This window comes from Orbicella faveolata, unplaced genomic scaffold (assembly GCF_042242905.1).
Source record: "Orbicella faveolata isolate gen_17 unplaced genomic scaffold, um_ofav_v1 contig_15, whole genome shotgun sequence".
In the NCBI taxonomy this organism is placed as follows: domain Eukaryota; kingdom Metazoa; phylum Cnidaria; class Anthozoa; order Scleractinia; family Merulinidae; genus Orbicella; species Orbicella faveolata.
Genome location: NW_028301542.1, coordinates 5,614,029 through 5,632,079, shown reverse-complemented (window position 1 = coordinate 5,632,079; position 18,051 = coordinate 5,614,029). Strand labels below are relative to the sequence as shown.

At 38.7% G+C, this 18,051-nt stretch overlaps 2 protein-coding genes across 3 annotated transcripts in view; one reads left to right on the top strand and one right to left on the bottom strand.

The window, feature by feature from the left end:
* LOC149113247 (uncharacterized) overlaps positions 1-9,521 on the top strand; it is a 46,141-nt gene extending 36,620 nt beyond the window's left edge. For both annotated transcript variants that reach the window (XR_016206718.1, XM_089288123.1), the window contains one exon: positions 9,394-9,521. The gene's annotated coding sequence lies outside the window, so the exon portion shown is untranslated. The remainder of the gene's footprint in view (positions 1-9,393) is intronic.
* A 775-nt stretch (positions 9,522-10,296) lies between these two features.
* LOC110063520 (transcription factor Sp5-like) lies at positions 10,297-12,763 on the bottom strand. The gene is made up of 2 exons (XM_020770518.2): positions 11,963-12,763; positions 10,297-11,829 (listed from the first exon to the last, which is right to left on the bottom strand). Exons 1-2 carry the CDS (start codon positions 12,011-12,013, stop codon positions 10,666-10,668), a joined length of 1,215 nt encoding a protein of 404 aa, XP_020626177.2. The 5' UTR covers positions 12,014-12,763; the 3' UTR covers positions 10,297-10,665.
* Between the last annotated feature and the right edge of the window lie 5,288 nt (positions 12,764-18,051).

The following is an 18,051-nucleotide window of genomic DNA, read 5'->3' as shown; positions in this document are numbered from 1 at the left end:
ACCCCCAAGACAATAGATATCAGAGGCGAAACCCACATTGCTAATATATATTGAAACACTTTACGTCAATACATATAAAATCACACGGCTACAGTTGCAACATTGCTGGTTCTTTGGCTAAAAATATTGAATCAGTTAGAGAAGGTGAGGTTTGATTTAACAAAAAGATTCACAGAAAACTGTCCACAGGCCATTGTTTTATTCAGCTTTAAGGTTAGAGAAAATAATGAAAGCGGCAAACACGGGATTGTCTAATATTGATCACTAGCTGACGAACAAAGGGCTAAATTTAAAGGTGTCACCGATTTGACAAAGAAACTTCAAATAGCTCCACCAAGCGGGAGTTAACCGGAGCGTAACGAAATGCGGCATTTTGAAAAAACGGAGACAAAAATCTTCAGTTCTGGGGAAACTGTGGTGTCTAATCAACGATATTAAACATAGGCTGGTATCTGTCGCAGCGACTATTGAAAGCAAATCTCAGTAATTGTATCTAAAATATCCAAAATATCGAAGAAAGATAAAGCAGTTTTGAGGTTAACTTGTTCACTTATAACCTGGAGCCAAAAGCTGATATAGAATATAAAGATTTCACTAGTAGAGAATACGTGGGAGTCAGCGAATAGGGGTGAATATACGTTCCTCAAATGGGCCGCTTTTGACAAGAAAATTCCTTGCTATTCAGTTAATATAGAAAGGAGAAGTAAACCAATACATTTGGCCTTTTATGAGTCACTAGAAGACAATGTAAAAAGATTGTGAGACGGCGTTTGTCAACCAAACGGAAGAAGCCCGTTTTTCCATCTTCACACTTAAAAAGAAAAACTAGCAAAGCAATTAGGCCCGCTTGGCAGAATTTGCCTTGTGCTTGTCGAATTTCAAGAAAGATGGTAGGAAATTGTCCTCAGAGTAGCGCTGGGGTCTATAAATCTGAGATCAAAGTTCTTTCAATGCAAATTTGAAGAAACTTGTCATGGCTATTCTAAGATACAAACAAAGTAACAAATATTAAAACTGATAAATAAACTATAACCCGATTGCTGTGCTTACTGTTTGAAAACAGCCCGCCTTTTTATTTTATATATGCGTGAATTTTAAAATTAAACTTACTTGTGAAAATCAAAGATTCAAATTCAACATGGGCTAGCCTTAAACAGCTACGCGAAACAAAGTACTTTCGTGTACATAGAAAATGCATCAAGTTTTTGACGTTCGAATACAATTCACGCGCTTTTCAGAAATAAATCACAAAATGGAATATATTTGAGTTTGGCGGAAAATGCTAACAAACGGCATCAATGAAGAAGCATAGACAAAATTGCCAAGTTGAGAAAACTCTAGTTGGTTTGAATTATATTCAAAGCTTACTTTTTTTTACTACGACACAAAACAGGTTCATGTTTTGAAAATTTCCTCTTGTACATCAGTACATGCAACTAATCAATCGAAATTACCGAGTTGAGAAATTTCTAGTTGGTTTAAATTCTATTCAAAGCTTACTTTTCTGGTTGTGTTTTATAGTTTACTGCAGTAAGAGACAGGATCATGTATTGAAATTTTCCCCTTGTACATTAGTACATGCAACTAATCAATCGAAATTGCCAAGTTCAGAAAGCTCTAGTTAGTTTGCTTGTAAATTATGTTTAAAGTTTACTTTTTCTGGGAGTGTTTTATAGTTTACTTCAGCACGAAACAGGTTCGTGTACCGTAAATTTCCTCTTTAACATCCAACTAATTTTGGTAGAATTGTTTGAAGCGTTCAGTTTGGTTTTACGAAGACCTTCACGCCTCTAATCCGTGTGCTTAACGTTAAAAGGCTGAGTGATAACTTCGTTAAGGAATATATAGAAAATGTCCGAAACGAAAAAAAACTTACTCTGTTAAATTTTTCAGGTAACGAGCTGTTGTGCATCTAGTGTGAGAAGCATTGCTTTCACATAAGTTCTTCTCAGTCGAGATTTGAAACATTGTTTACCGTTGACACAAAGCTGTGTTCGACTGATTCCGATTTCATTGATTGAGCTAAATTGTTCGACAAAAATAAAACCTTTTGGTAATTTTTTTGTAAATTGTATTGATCAAATTGGTCGATTATACCTTCAACACTTTTAGCAATATCATTTCATTAAAGCTTTACTGAAGTTACTAATGCAAGACATTTAAAAACAAAGTTTAAAAAAATCGAAGTAATCATTAGGGTAAAAGTTTATTCAAGGTTCGTATACGTCTTGGCCAATTTTGCACTGGCCTTAAACACGATCTCTCTTTATGAGTCACCTGGAACGTTTTGATATTTGTTCAATATTGTACACAGAAGTACGAAAATACAACAGTGAATTTTTCCCTCACAACCCTTAGAGGGAGTTTTGATAATCACACCGAAATATGTAACATCAAAAGATTATCACTAAACAACGGGTTTAAAACCGGCTTAACAACGAGGTATTTTGTGTTTTAGGGGTGAAGTTTCTTTGTTAGGGACCAAGTGAAACTTCTGTAACAACAAAGTAGTTGAGTTAGAGTTTTGGTCTCTCTAAACCTGGGCAATTTCAAGTCACAGCATTTCGATTAATGACCTAGATTAACTGTTCATTATAGTGTCTCTATAGGTATATTCCTGTATGTATACTGTCCAGTTCATCTCTGTAATATGTTTACTCTGAACGTTTCGTCTTGTGATCTATGAAACGCAACGAAATCGAAACTAAGAACTCAGTTATTGCCTTAACTAGTTTAAGCGGCAGCGGTGCTTTCTTTGGATCAATCTTACTGAGGAACCACACACTGTAAATTTCTTAAGCCTCTTTCAGAAAAACATTGATAGATTTTTTTTTATTTCCATCAGTCTCACACAACCAGTTTATGGCAAGATACTATGCTTACGGCCATTTTGATATTTCACTACAGTGCACCAACAATGTCAAGTTACTCAAGGAATGAAAAAACATTTCATATCGCCAGACTTGTTTCAGGGTTTTGCTCTCACGGTGTCCCAGAACAATGCCAAAACTCCAATAAGTTCTGAAACAATTGATTATAATACACGAATAAAGAAGGTCATATATTTATATACATTTTGGCTCTGGCAGGGCTAAAGAGTACACAATTTGCCTTAAATTTCTCTTCTAAGAATAGTTTTTACTTCCTTATGTTAATGTTAACAAAATGGTTGTTTATTTGTCCAGATAGAGTTACCAAGCATTCAACATATTTGTACAAACTCATTACAAACATTCAATAATTCGTTAAGGCGATCCTTAGAAACAGTTTTTTAACAATGGTAATCGTTGTACTTTCAAAACTGCCAACTTCCAACCCTTTTGTAAAGACCTCTAACAGTTAAATTTTCAAAATATTGGAGAACAAACAACTCTACGTGAAAGTGTTGCTCGTTTTAAGAGTGAAAATGGTAATGCAACAATTGTCAAAATTATCGTGTAACTGGCTGTTAAAACACGGAAACTTTTATTTCCTCGAAGGGTTGCTTTCCATGCAATAACCAGCATAAGTTCTTTAAGTTCCTGTGAGTTTTATTTATTTCTAAGTTGCTTTAAGTCATTTTATAAGTTTCTTTTAAGACAGAGAGCTATAACCTTTTAGTAATTCCATGAATTTGTATTCTACACGTCCTTGCAAGTGATAAATGTGGATAACGAAGTTTTCCTGTTCCAACTATTAAATACTGCTTCTTGTGTTCAGTTTTCCAAACTACATGGGATTATATAGAATAAGTAGGACTGATCGTTTTCACAATTAGTGCTCTCTCCTACTCTAAATTATTTTTATTTACAAACATAATGAAAAACGTCGACTTGGAATCATTTAATCGCAATCTGCCATTAATTTCAAGCTATTTCACTCCTATGGCTTAAAAAAATAACAATGTCTACATTGGAAGGACAAACAAGGAAATTAATAAAGCGTTAAAATTAGTAGAAAGAGTTATTTTAGATGAGGCGATTACCACTTTGTAGAAATCTAATAACATTTTATGGGGAACCTTCGGTTTTGCAACAATAGGTGGTCAAACACATAAATGAAAGACACAACAAAGGAAATGAAACATCGACAGTGCCAAAAGCCGCTTACACTGAAAAGGATTTTAAAGAAACGTTTTATAACAACTGAGAAATTAAGATAAGATAGATGTACGTTTTTATGAACTTTTTCAGGAAACGGGTTAGGATGTTAATAACACTTGACGATAAAACACTGGCGGGTGGCGGAAAGTTACACAAAACAGGTTTTTAATAATAAGAAAGTAGTTAATAACATATCTGATTTGTGCGAGGTGGGGTTTGATCCATTAGTTAGCAATAGTTCACACACACCACCCACTGCGATCACTGCAAATTCTATATATGGTAAAAGGCTACCTGAAAAGTAAATTTAATGATGCAGAGTTCGTTCGTAATTAAGATGAAATAGCCGTTCCATTGAACGAAATCGAGCTTTGTTTATGACAAGGACAATTAAGGCATCAACCATCGGCAATTACAGAGTAGTAGCAAGTTTTAGTGTCATTTTATGTTTACTCCAATGTTACTTGAATAAACTAAAACTAAATCGGCTCAAACATTGTTGATTTTTAATTAAGCCGACAAACTTGTCAGTTGGCACGTGAGATAACGTGTACACACAGTAAACATGGTGCTTTTCTAATTAAAACCGCAAAATGTATTGCACCCTTGTTTGGCTAGCAAAAGAGTATGAAAAAGTCCGAGAGTTACAAGCTTAATTTTCTTAGAAAAGTAAATTTCGTTTCACATAAGGTAATAAAAAAGTTTTCACAATTTATATTTTATGCAATCATATGACCAACACCCCTTGATGTAGCCTTGCTTAGACAGCGGAAATATTAAATTGTCAATTTGAAACAACAAACTTTGTTATGCACAGAGAATTCTAGACTTCTTAAAAAAGCCTTTTCATTCCTCCTTGTTAACAACTGAGAAAAAAAAAAAAAATACACCAAGAGTACATCAGCAATAGGAATCATTTACAGGGAGCTTCTTGTCTTTGGTTCATCGACGAACAAAACAATACGAGCCTGTGTGTAATTGGTACAATACAAGATGCATTTAGCACAGTATAAACATCTATACTTTATATAATGTATCCGATATTATTAGTAGAAATTTACTGAGGTCTGTTGCAAAATTCTTGAAATCTATTGGCCTTACTGCCGTGGGGTGTTCATTGCTGATGCTCGTTAACGTCCGAAATTGGAAAAGTGAAAAGTGTCTTCATTTGCGTGAGACTTAACGAAGACAAATTTATTACTCGCTCTCCAATAGTCTCATTGAGTCAATTTATCAATATAAGTTTCCTAGTTAAGAGAGTCTCTTGGATAAATTCCTGTCGCTTACAGTGACACTAACTGCAGTGCTACGAAAAATTACAGTCACTTTTAATACAATGAATTAGGCCCACGGATCATTTTAAAAGAACAATTGTTTTTCTTCAACTGATATTTTGACAGAATTTGTTGAAAAGAAAATTTATTGCCTTCTTAACTGACTGTTAATATTAATTTCTGTTCCACGTTCCGCGTTTCTTTCGTACATTGAATTCCTTTTTCGACAATATCGAAAAATGGATTTCAAAAATATCGGCCTAGGAACTTTTCACCATCACAAACCGTGATTGAAAGATGGAACTAACCCACACGTTAGGGTTGTAAGGAATCAGTTGTAAGTCCAACGATTTCTCATGAAGAAACTGCGTTGCCTCTTAAAAAATTTGTAAGATAAATTCTTGGCTCCGGAGGCGTATTCAAGGGCAGGGTCACTGTTGAGACTGCAGCGAGATGTTATCTAACCTCGTGTACCTTAAGAACAGTGAAAAGATCATTGATCGAGGCAAATCAGTAAGAAAAAAAGATTGTTATGGCTAAAAAAAGAGCTTGAATTTAGAACGAGCATCTGCACCATGAAGCAACTAATAGGATACAACCAACTAAACTAAAATAAACTGTTGTGGAATCTTTTAGTTCAAAGCAGCTCATATGTTGTCGTCGGGTAGCTACTGTATATTGTGCTGACAAGCACTTCAATATGAATATTACAGCTACATTCAAGTAAAGCTCAAATACCAGAAGGAAAAAAAAAAAGTAAAGCTCTTAATTTAACAAGGGAATTCATATGCTATTTTATTCGCAGCTGACACTTTATTCGCTCTCAGTAATACACCGACAACCGCACGTCGGCAACAAGTCATGGCAACACCGAAATTTTTAAAAAAGACAAAGTTACATCGTTAAGGAGATCTCAACAATTTTTCACTGATTTGACGACAAAACTCCGAGCCAGCGTTTGCAGGTTCAAGTAAGCACTGAATTATTTTCTGCCTTTGAAAACTGGTATTATGACGAAGGAAATAATGAGCTGTAAAAATGCACCCTACAGTGAAAAAACCAAAAACATTGTTGTTAAAGGTGGCGGCAAATTCTAGTAAAAATAGAACGGTCAATATTTCTAGTTGAATCAATGGCTGTTTCAACGTGTTGTATACACGTAGTGCTAAGTTATTCTGAGCTATATTTTTAACTGCATCAAAGAGGCCCTAAATCTAGTCTTTGAAGTATATCGATTGCTTTTATTGTTCACCAAAATGGAAATGAACGAGCGCGAATTGAATTCAATTGTCTCAGGACAATTCAAGATATTGTTTTGATCCATCCTTTCAAGTTTGGAACCGATGGCAATTGACGTTTTAGACTTTGAGGCTGCCCTAAACTGTTTACAGAAGGCGCCGTTCAATTTGAACTTCGACCAAACCTTCAAAAGATTGTTGTTTATTGTTCACTGGATTTTCGATCGAAAACAGGAAGCAGGTAGTTATCTGGTAAGGTAAACTCCTTGTGCTTTCTTTGCAATCATTTGTACTTTCTTTCGCTCCATTACAGTGTTGGGTCTCTGATATGAACCATCTTCACTATTTTTCGCCTAATATACTTTTTATTTGCACACTTCCCCTTACCAAGTTTAACAGTTGTACTAAGAAGTAAAGTGAGTAATAATAAAACAGATTCAGATATTTATAACGCTTCGATCCCATATAACATGGATGAAAATCGAGAAGAAGACGCTGCTATACAACAAAGCGAGTAGCCATTTAAACTCAAAGTGAACGAGCCGGTCTATCAATGTGTCTCGGTTACAATAATCAAGGGTAATACTAGGGTGTAAATAAAAACAATGTAAGGCTTTCAAATAGACGTTTTCAGTTCTCCTACCATGAATAACTGACACGGCTTCATTGATCACAAGCGAAGTCAACACTCTAAGTGGTTTGACTACTTTGGCCGCTGAGGCTTTGGACAATGCTTCAGAATGCAAGCTAGTAAAACAGTTCAGTTGAACAAATAAAACTGTATCGTGCTGTTAGCGTGGTGTACACTGATCCCATGTTAAGCTAAACTACACAAGCAAGTGTCAACTTTGTTTAAAAAGCGTTAGCGATTTCAATGTGAGCCACGTGTGAATCCGGACTATGCAAGTTCGAAATTTGCAATTTGGCGACACCTGAATGGCAGGCTAGTCGTGCGAAGCAGATATCTCTCCGCGACACGGACTGACAATTCACGACGTGAAACAAAACTGGATAACTAGGTGCCAAGTAGGTTGGTTTATGGATATATATTCTAACGGTGCAGTCACCAGCCGTGAAATTCTTGTACAAGCTGTGAAAAGGTGGAGTTCGCACAAACACCACGCTGGGACGTCGCTAGACGCCCCGTGGAGTTTCACACACGAAAACGGCGTGCACCACAAAACGTCTCGTTGTTAATTCATGAAACCCTATTCACTGAATGACATTTGAAGAATTTGATTTCAAACAGGTATAAAATTGCCTAGCAGATGAACAAAGCCTTGGTTTATGAAAAGCTCTTTGCAGAGTCACCGTCGTCTGTGTCAATCACGGTGATACGATGCAGGAAAGAATGTACTAGTTACGTTTTTTACATGTAGATCGGTCGCGAGGGATGTTGTCTTAAGTGGCTTTGAAGAGCTGGTCGAGAAACCGTTAACATCAGCTTTACTTGGAAACTTGAGAGATTTCCAATTCAAATCGTTGCTTTTTCTTTTTGGAAAAAAAATATCTTAACCTTTTGTGCTCCTAAAAGTAAGTCATAAAGAGTGTGCGAAACAAGTTGAACGGCTCGTTTCAACACAAGGTGTACTCTTTCACATTGCAGGTTGCATGTTTTGTTTCGCTTTTACATAAATTTGTTACGCTGTGAGATAAATAAAGTGCGAAAAAAACACCCACAAAGTGAATTCGGCTTTGTCAGTGATCTCTTTTTGTCGGCTGATACGCCAAGATTTCGGCGCTTTGAAAAACGTTCGCCAAGTGGTTACATACGCACGGGTTGACAAATACCGGATGACACTGGGCAAACATTAATTAGAGAACTGGTGCGAAATGGCAATACACAATGACAAATTCAAAAAAGGAAGTAATTTAGAAAGTAAACTAGAAATCAAAAAGCTAATTCGCTCCTGTGAGTTTGAGACAAGCCGGGCAAGCGCCTTCTGAGCTATTTTGGCGTCAGTGTAAAAGACATGCAAATGAGAGCCAATGGCCGCTGGGTGTTATGAAGTAAGTAAAATGTCTGAATGAGTGGTTAGCAAAAAGCAATCAATTTACCCGAGGCTTGATATGTCATAAGGAAGTGTTACATTTAGTTCATTGAGCTGCGAGCTTTCAAATAGCACATCTCAGGTTAGAAAAGTCTTCACCTAGGCGAGCAATTTGTTTATTCCATTGTGAAAAGTTAAATGGCGTATAATTTTAAGACCTCGTGTGAAAAACATGTCTTCACTCCGGCGCTAAAAGTCTGTGTTAACAGTCAAGGTCTTGCAAAACCAAGGATATTACAGACTTGTAAATAAAATCTTATTAATAACTTGACAAATTTTTCTGATTGTGTTGAAAGCTAAGAAAGAAATTAACCAGAGCGACGCCGATGCCGCTGGGCGCAATCTCAATGGGTGAAATTGACCAAGCCCTGCTTAAAAATTACGCCACAGAGCGAGTGAAAAAAGTTCTAGCTTAGACTCACTCGCTTCTTTAAGCAGCTGCAGAAAGAAAGGAGTTTCATTTCAGTGAACAAACCTCTTGAGAACAAGGCATAATCAAGTTAAACTGGTTACAACGCGTGTTAGCATCATGGCGTTTCTTTTCCCGTTACAGTTTTGAATGACATTCTTCTGTGCTTTAAGGGACAAAGACAAACGTAATTCCGCTTTGGTGACATTTCAAGACATACTCTTCGTCTTTTGAACGTTAGTCAGCCTGTAGCACACTTACATTAAATCTAACCACGCCTTCTTGCAGCCTTAGCCACTTCATTTCTTAAATTAACCAATACAAAACTTTGCGTTTCAGATGTGATGTTTTCAACCTTCGCCTATGAAGCTACTCTCCACAAACAACAACAAAAAGAGCAAATGTGTCGTGCAGTCTTCAATGTACTTTACTCTATCTGAATAAAATCACTTGTTGAAAACTAAAAAGCTCTCTGCTCTTTTTTGTCTCTAATGCTATAAATTACCCTTGTGCCATTTGTCCATGCCATAATGACGAAAAGAATCCCTTGAAGTCGGCTTCTCTGTCCAACCGGAGTTACACATCAATTACTTTGTCCGGACATTGTTAGAAGCACTTCAATAAATCACAGCTTTTAACTATGGGTTTTTTTTTCCAAGAGATTGATCTAGCTAAGAGATACAACACAAATCCTCAAAAAACTTAAGTTAAGCGATTTTTGAAACCAGCTACAGTGGTAGATTTTTACTTCTTTGCAAACAATCTGAATGCCTCTTTTGATAAAATCGGAGAGCAGCTATTGAACAACATGAAGGGAAGCTAAAGGAAATTATCATTAAATGCGGTCGAGACAAATACAAGGGCCGGAGCCAGATTTCTTCAAAATTTAAGCATTACTTCTCAAAAGCACGTCGAAAAGATAATTAGCAGCTCTAGTCTAATTGGCAATAACACCACATTTCTGTAAACAAGCTGTTCAAAGAGACCGCCTAGAAAACTTCTTTAGCAGCATTTAAACCGCCTCACAATAGATGCAAAAACCCGAGCGAACCAGCGCGCGTCATAAGTGCATTTTACTTTTGAGCGCCATTTAGCAAATCAAACGCTGGTATCAAAAAAGCGACCGGATGGCAGGCACTTTCCCCTTCGAGCTATTTTCATATGTATCTAGGACTTCAAAAGCTCCCCGCTCAACTAAGCTATAAACATGCGCCTTAAAAATTCTAAACCCACACGCGTGTATTGAGATAAACTATAAAATGTGTTTATTATTCCTCTTGTCCTTTACGATTTATATACAAGATTCAAGCGAAGCAGGAAATCTTATTTACATAGAATTGTACAATCTTGTTTTCTTGTCGCGAAGGCCGATCCGCATTTTTGAATTTACGTGTGGTCTGCACACGGGTATAAATATGCAAACCCTGCAAATAAAATATTCCTTGCTTTAGATACACTCGGTTATTTAAATTTTGCTACAATGAATTCTTCTCGAGTTTTAATATATATTACTGAGCGAGAGAAATTAAACGGGCTGATTCCAACGATAAATATTTCGCGTGTCCACAGAGTTTTTTGTTCTCAAATGTTGGCCGGCTATTGTCGGCTAAGTTAGTGTTCTACATTAATATAAGTCTCTGCATTTGGAATATCTATTTTGTCATTTTCGTCTTGCTTCGGCGTCAACGTGAGCACGCTGCTCAACTGAGCAAGTCTCTGTCCCTCTTGAACATCGATATTGAGCTCCATGGAAATGTCTTTAGTTTCTGGCTCGTCCTTGACGCTGTCTTCGTCCGTTTTATCAGAGCTTTTCTTGACATTGTTCTGATGCGTTTTTTGGTGTTTTCTAAGGTGATCACTTCGCATGAAGCGTTTGCCGCACTCGGCACATTGAAAACGTTTCTCGCCCGTGTGCGTTCTCAAATGCCGTTGAAGCTCGTCTGAGCGTGTAAAGCTCTTTCCGCAGAACAGCCAGTTACACACAAACGGTCGCTCGCCAGTGTGCCAGCGAAGATGTGCTTTGAGGTGCGATGTCTTTCCGTACACTTTGCCACAACCGGGGATGTGACATATGTGTTGCTTTCGCTTTGCAGTGTTTCCCGTTGTCGCGGCGAGCTGGCAGTTCGGGCATCGGCACCTTCTGCAGCGTCTTGTCCCAGTTACTTGGCTAGACAAAGGTGCAGCACTGTAAGCGCTGGTCAAGTGATAAGCGGCTGCAGCACTGCTGGGGTTTCCGTGATAACTCATAGAGGGGATGTGACTTGAAGGTGCTACGGAACTCAGCGCCAAGCTCTGCGGAACTGCGCTGGAGATAGGGCTTCGTACAACAGTTTTATTCGGCTCTACACTCCACCAGTGAAGTCCTCCGATCTCGTTACACTCGGGTTTGAACGCTGCCGTGCAGCCCAGCGATAGCTGAGCGCTTCTTGCCGATGCTGGGCACGCGTGCACTGCTGCCATGCAAGGAGAAACAGGCCCGCGCGACGGGCTTCCGTGAGAAACAGCGAAGTTTTGACGGACGTGGCTCTTTGGAGGGGCAGACAGGTAGAATTCTTGAAAAGGAGAGAAGTGAGATTCGGCTGGCGGTGTTAATGGCAGCATTCTCTCTCCGGGACAGCTCATAATTTGGCTCACGCTAACTGCGTGTTGGCTCAGCTCGGGAAGAACACCGCCGGCAAACTTCCCGTGACATTCGTAGTCTCGATGGGCTCCAGGCTGGCCGATTCGGCTACATGTAGCGGCTAAAAGCGCCAGTGGAGACGGTTTGCGATATTCCTAGAAACAAGAACACAAATGATAAGCTGCGAGGCCACAGAAAACGCTATACGGATTTTAATAAATAATACGCTCAAATCGCAACTTTTAGCGACTTTTACAAGGCGCTGGAAATCCTTTAAAAGATACCTACATGTGAAAATGGAAAATATTCCGGTCTCGCTAACGCGGCTGTCGCGGCCATCTCGTTCGTTGAGGTTGAATTTTTTGCGTTGGGCACGATTTGAGCTTTGCGACGTTTCAATACGATGTTACGCGTACAGGAGACAAGACTAAATGAAACCTGCGTTCGTTCACACAAAGCATTCAGCTGGTTTGAGAACCGGTGGCGGAGAAACAGACTAAATGTAATTAGACAAAGTGAGCCGACCGCCAATGAGCGGCTAGAGGCGGAGTCTGTTGCTTATACTCTTCTCACTGCCATGTTGTTATCGTAAATAAGGTGCTATTATCGCAGATGATAGAGGAGGAGCGAGAGGGCGGCGAACTAATGAAGACAATCAAAAGAAGGGACATTTTATGATTGGATTTCCATGATCAAAGTCGGCCGCCGACGAGCGCGCATTCCGATTGGCCAGCACTTTATAAACAATCCGCGGGGCGACCCTTGAAAGCAAATCATTTGTTATATTATTGTGTATTTCCGTTATCGGGTTGTATTATTGTCACCACCTCTAAAACTACTGTCATCACTCGCAAAAGAGACCGCCTTTATTTAAATAAGAAAAGATTCAGCAATACACTTGTAAAGGATGCAAACAGCCTATTGTCCGAGTAACAAGCTATAAACAATTAGCATCTCTTACACGAGGTATACTGTGGCTTTTCGCGATAAAATAGTTCGAGGTGTTAACCTTTCATCGTGCCGCGCTCTCCGGCCGATTGTTTACACGGCGAAAAGAAATCTCTGTCATTCTAACGACAGCGCCAGCTCAGCCCTGTCATTTTCGGCCATTATTTCCACGGAAACGCCAGTGAACAAACATTTTGTTGAAGCAAGCATAAATTCGCTTTTAATGTTAGTTTTATGGGGGCAGAATGTTCTAACAAGCCTGCGCGCTGCTAATTAGAAACCCGCCTTCAAAGACCGCCTTAAGGTCCTCCTATGCCGTGCGCCTCTCAATATCTATGCCAATCAAAGTTGCGTCGCGAATGTTCCCTCTCTTTGGAAGGCAAGCAACATGGTTTGTGGTATATTCTGACTCCGAACTAAAATTACACTCAGATATCAGTGCTCTGGCGTTGACAGACTGTTTATGGGCAATTATTGATGCTACTCACCATTCGAGACGGCGGTATCCTTTGAGATGGCGGATCAATTTCGACCAATTTCCTCGGCTAACAATTAACAGGTTATTCGCGCTCTATGCGAGATTGAAGGGTGTCAGCGATTCTTCACCGAGTTCAGGTGCATATTTCACTGCTATTTATTTTATTATGCAGGTTAAAGCTTCTGAAGGCCGTAATTGGGACAAATCACTACCCAAAGAAACCTCGTCTAGAAAACGCCGACTTCGGCTTGCCCGCTTTGAATATTGCACTGGTTGGTATTTTAGGCAAAACAATGGCTGAGCTTACTGGCTACAATGAAATTCTTTTTCCTCGTTAAACGATTTACTTGGCATCTCAAAACACGAAAGCTTTATACACAACTGTCCCGGAACATTTCTGTAAACAAGTGAAAAACGCAAAACCGAGATTTCGCACCAAAATCACATAACACTTTAAGTCGGACTTTCGCGAGCCCTTGATCTTAGCCGATAAGATATCTTGGGCCAATATATTCCTCTCTGAACAATATGATACTCCAACAACGATTATTCATCCACTGCCGACTCTTGGGAAACGCTGAACCGAGGAAAAAACAATAGGTATACATTATAATGTCCCCTGGACGAGGCCAATGCACGAAGGCTCTTGAAAAAGCCCACCGGCGTACAGTACTTTTCGGCGGCTCATCCATGTAAGCTTGGCAGTAGATGAGCTTGTTGAGTCTTATATAAAGTGAGTTGAAATGTTCTCAGTTCCGCTCCTACGGCTTAGCAAGATTAAAAAAGTTTCATCGACGCGGGGTTTGGCGGCTTGTTGCATTCAAACAGGCCACGGGGGTTCGAAGAGAATAAAACAAAACCAAATGATGTAATGTTCGTTGCTTATCATAAACCCAAGGATTATAGAGTGGAGGCGCCATGGAGGAGCCGAAAACGGCGGGAACCCATTTATAATTCACATTGTTTCCACTTAGCAAAACTCATAAATTTCGCCCTGAAGAGAAGCAAAAATATCCGTTCAGACGAACTTTATTGCAAATCTGTCGGTAGGCAATTAGGTATTTCAGCCACAACGCACCACTAATTTGAGACTTCGAACAAAAAATGAAGGCCATTCGTCATGGCCTTGACGCCCGAAAGCTCGCGGAAAAATCGATAATGTTCAATTTTTGTTCTCTTGAAATTTGGTTACAGCTTGATGGGATTTCAGCCTTGTCAACAAAATTTAGAAGCGAGCTGTCAACTTAAAGAGCTTTTAAACAATGCTTATGACCAACAAAAGTCGGCTTACTTCAAAGGCACAACTTTGCATTCAAAGATCTAGCTTTCTTTATAATATATATGCCACTAATTGAATATTTATTTTTCTTGCTCCAAAATTGTCATTCCGTAAAAAGCATCCTGGAAAAACAAAGAAGCATTCTCGTTTACGAGTTTTCCAATTTTTTTTCTTACTGCTGACAAAAAGAAAAAAACAAAGGAAATAACGCCAAACCTGAGAGACGACTCGTTCGTAAAAAAATTTCCTTAAAGTAAACAACCGATGTAATGTTTGCCTCGAAACCGTGAAGGTAGAAATTCAATTTTCGCTTTCTTTCCTTATCATGTTTTTGTATGTGTTAATTCTGTTTATTCTGTTTGCTTAGTACATAGCAAAAATCAACGGCATCACAAAGGAAATAAAGTGGAGTTCAAGGCGTATTTCTTCTCCGCCTCAGCAGGATTGAAACGTTCAGTGCTCCCAGTTATTTAAAAAGATTTCATATTTTCGGTTTTCACTCAGTCAAATCACTACTGGTGGTTTTGCTTGGAAGAGCTGGTTAATAGTCACTACACCCAATAACCGACAAGATATTGAACTATTCTCTTAAATTTAGCCTGAGGCAAATTATCCATTAACGGAATATATTCACACGAATAAAAACACAAGAACCTCGCTCGTTCAAGAGAAGCGCGCGTGAAAGCCGCCAAACGAAATTGTATTTGTGCTAATGTAATCTTGCCGTTATCTTTAAATGTCGCTTTTCACTTTTTCAAGTTTTCCGTCGTGTGGGGTTTTAATCAGTTCCATCAAACTGATTTTCGAAGTCTTTTAACCTGTCTTGGCAGCGAACAACGAGAAGCAAACGTCTCCGGCAAATAAAAAATCAGTGATTCTTCCTACTTAAAATCACACCCTGTGTTAGTTGTCAGAGATAAGGAAACTTTTTAGCTTTCAAGAAAATTCAGTTCTGTATCGGTCTTACTCGGTTTAATAAAACACAAATTCCCAAACCCTAAGTAATTTTTTCCTGTCAGTCTTACTTTTGCACTCTTTAAAACTGAACATGTTCGTTGCTCGATCCCTTACCTTTTTCTTAAAATAAACAGCCCCAAGGCGGGTACATAAAAACTGCGAAAGTCTCAGCAAACGTTAAATTTCTTGTGTAAACTTCCTTGTGTTAAATTCGTATATTCTCTTAAGTTAGAGGAAACTGTGAGAGACCCCTGTGCGGCGGACGGCAGGAGTTAAAAGAATTTTCACTGAAATCTGCCAATCTTTGTCAAGTAATTATACCAGGGACGATATTAAAGCAAGCCATCATCCTACACGGCGTGCATTTGCAATAAAGGCGGTCGCTTTTGAACTTTTATTTTTATGAGTGATAAGGGTAATTCGGCTCGCTTGGCACGCGCTCTGATTCGCGAAGATAAAAGCGCTCCTTGACTTGGCGCTTCAATGTCTAGAGCGAGGCCCAATACTGTGTTTTGCTTGAAAACGAGCCCTATTTCCGAGCAATTATGGCGTTAACGAGTTTTCCGTTTTAAAGAATCCCGTCATATGAGTCCAGTTCCGTCTTTTAAACATACCTAGTCGCTGTGTCTATAGCTTAAGGCTGCGAACGTGAACCGACACATTGGAATAAATTGTGTCCAATTTTATGCCTCCCATATTCTCACTCATTAAAGTGGCACCAAAGGGCCCACTTGAAGTGGTAGCAAAAAAACCTCTGTTGCCAATCGGTCAAGGTTGGCAGCAGAATTAAGAGAATGACTTGATAGGTTCGCTGAGCCATGACCGCATTTGACTCGAGTGGAAGCCATTACACGAGAAACTATAAAGTTGACCGGCGGTGAAACACTTGTTTTCTCACTTTGTGGTGAAATTGAGAGTTACACTGTGTATCTTGCATTTCCGTCGGTATTTTCGATAGGGTCAAAATACAGTTAGCAATAATTATTCTTTTCACCTTACCTACAAAAAGGCCAAGAGGCAAATCTATTCAGTGAAAATGTTTCGGGCAATGTTACCTCCGGTTAAAGATATTGTTGCTTTTCAAGGTTGAATATTTTATTGTACCAGCTCCTTGAAAAAAAAAGGTTTTGAGCGAAGCGATAGATATAGGTGCTTTACAAACTCTAAACCAGTGGAAATTCATACTTAACTTAAATCAGCAGAAAACCTTCACTAATCTGTGAATTCGCGTCCTAGGATTCGCGTTTGATTTCTATGCAACTTGTTTAGCCAAATCACTTTAATCATTGAGTGCTGTTGTGGTTTAGTTATCGCTCTTATAAACACACTTAGGCGATACTGAGCATGGCCGACCGAACTCTGAACGGATTCCTTTCGCCTTTAGGGTAGTTCATGGCTATATCTTTTTTCATATAACATTTAGCAGTATTAAGTTTCAACTGCAATGAAACACAGGAAATAGCAATGATTACGAAGCGATTAAGTTTTCTGATAGCTTCCTGTCACCAACGCTAGAAATTATCAACTGGGTGATAAAACCGCGTATTGCCTGCTGAAGAACAAAATATCCCTTAGGCATGACAAATTTTGACTTAAGGAACAAGTTTTAGAACGATTACTAGACACAGGAAATTAACAACAAGCCCTGTTACAAAACAAAAACCCGCTCACGAGCTAGGCGTGCAACAAATCCCGTATTTGAATAAGTTATTGCTTTTTATCTATTTCATTACAATTGGCTATTGTTTTCAGATCTTGTGTTCACTGTTCTGTGCTTCAAAGGGGGCAAGTGTTTTTTTTTGTTGGACCCTTCTTAATTTTAGTTTTGTTACGGACTCTTTTACGGGAAGATAATTATAAAGATCTCGTACGACCGTGCAATAACCGAATGAAAACCGTTAAAAAACTAATCATATTACCTCAACTTGGGTTACTGACCACGTAATAAGGTTAGAAAATATTATTGTTATGAACATCTTGCAAACACAGTGAGAGTGTATAATGTTTTTATAATCTGCTTCACACGTGAGATTTAAGAATTTCATTTTTTTTTCTTGGCAACTACATGCTATAATCTTGAGAAAATTCGCAACAAACAAGTTGAACCAAACACATATTATACACTAAGCTATTTTTTATAAAGACTAACAAACCAGTAAAGCATGAAAGAAACCCGGTTAACGTTTCCTTCAAGGCCATAAATACGCTGCGAATAAACCAAAAAGTAAAGGGACTCATTTAACGGCTTTGCTAATTAATCTAGTGGCAGTTTTCAGAGTTGTTTGTTAACATGTACCAATTCACACACGCACCGTAAACAAACACACAGGTTGTGTAATATGCCATTGAAAAAACTTAATAAAACTGAGACACGCGACGTGCATCTTAAATATTTTAACGTTTAGATCGTTCTTATAAGGTATTAATAAACAAAATCTCTCACGTGTCATTGCACTTGAAAGATCCACTGACGCTGCCTTGAAGTGACTGCCAACCTTTGACAAGTAAAAGTGCAAATTAAATAAGTTTTGGTTTTTAACTTGAAGTAGTCTTCCCTTTATTAACTTTTTACAACACTATACAAAGGAATGTCTTTTTTGGCCGAGACTAAACGCTACTTGGAGCTGATAATTACCCCGAGTGCAAAGCAAATGTTTTCCGTCCACACTGACGCCGAAAGAATTTGGGGTTGTGTTTGAGGAGAACTCGGTCGGG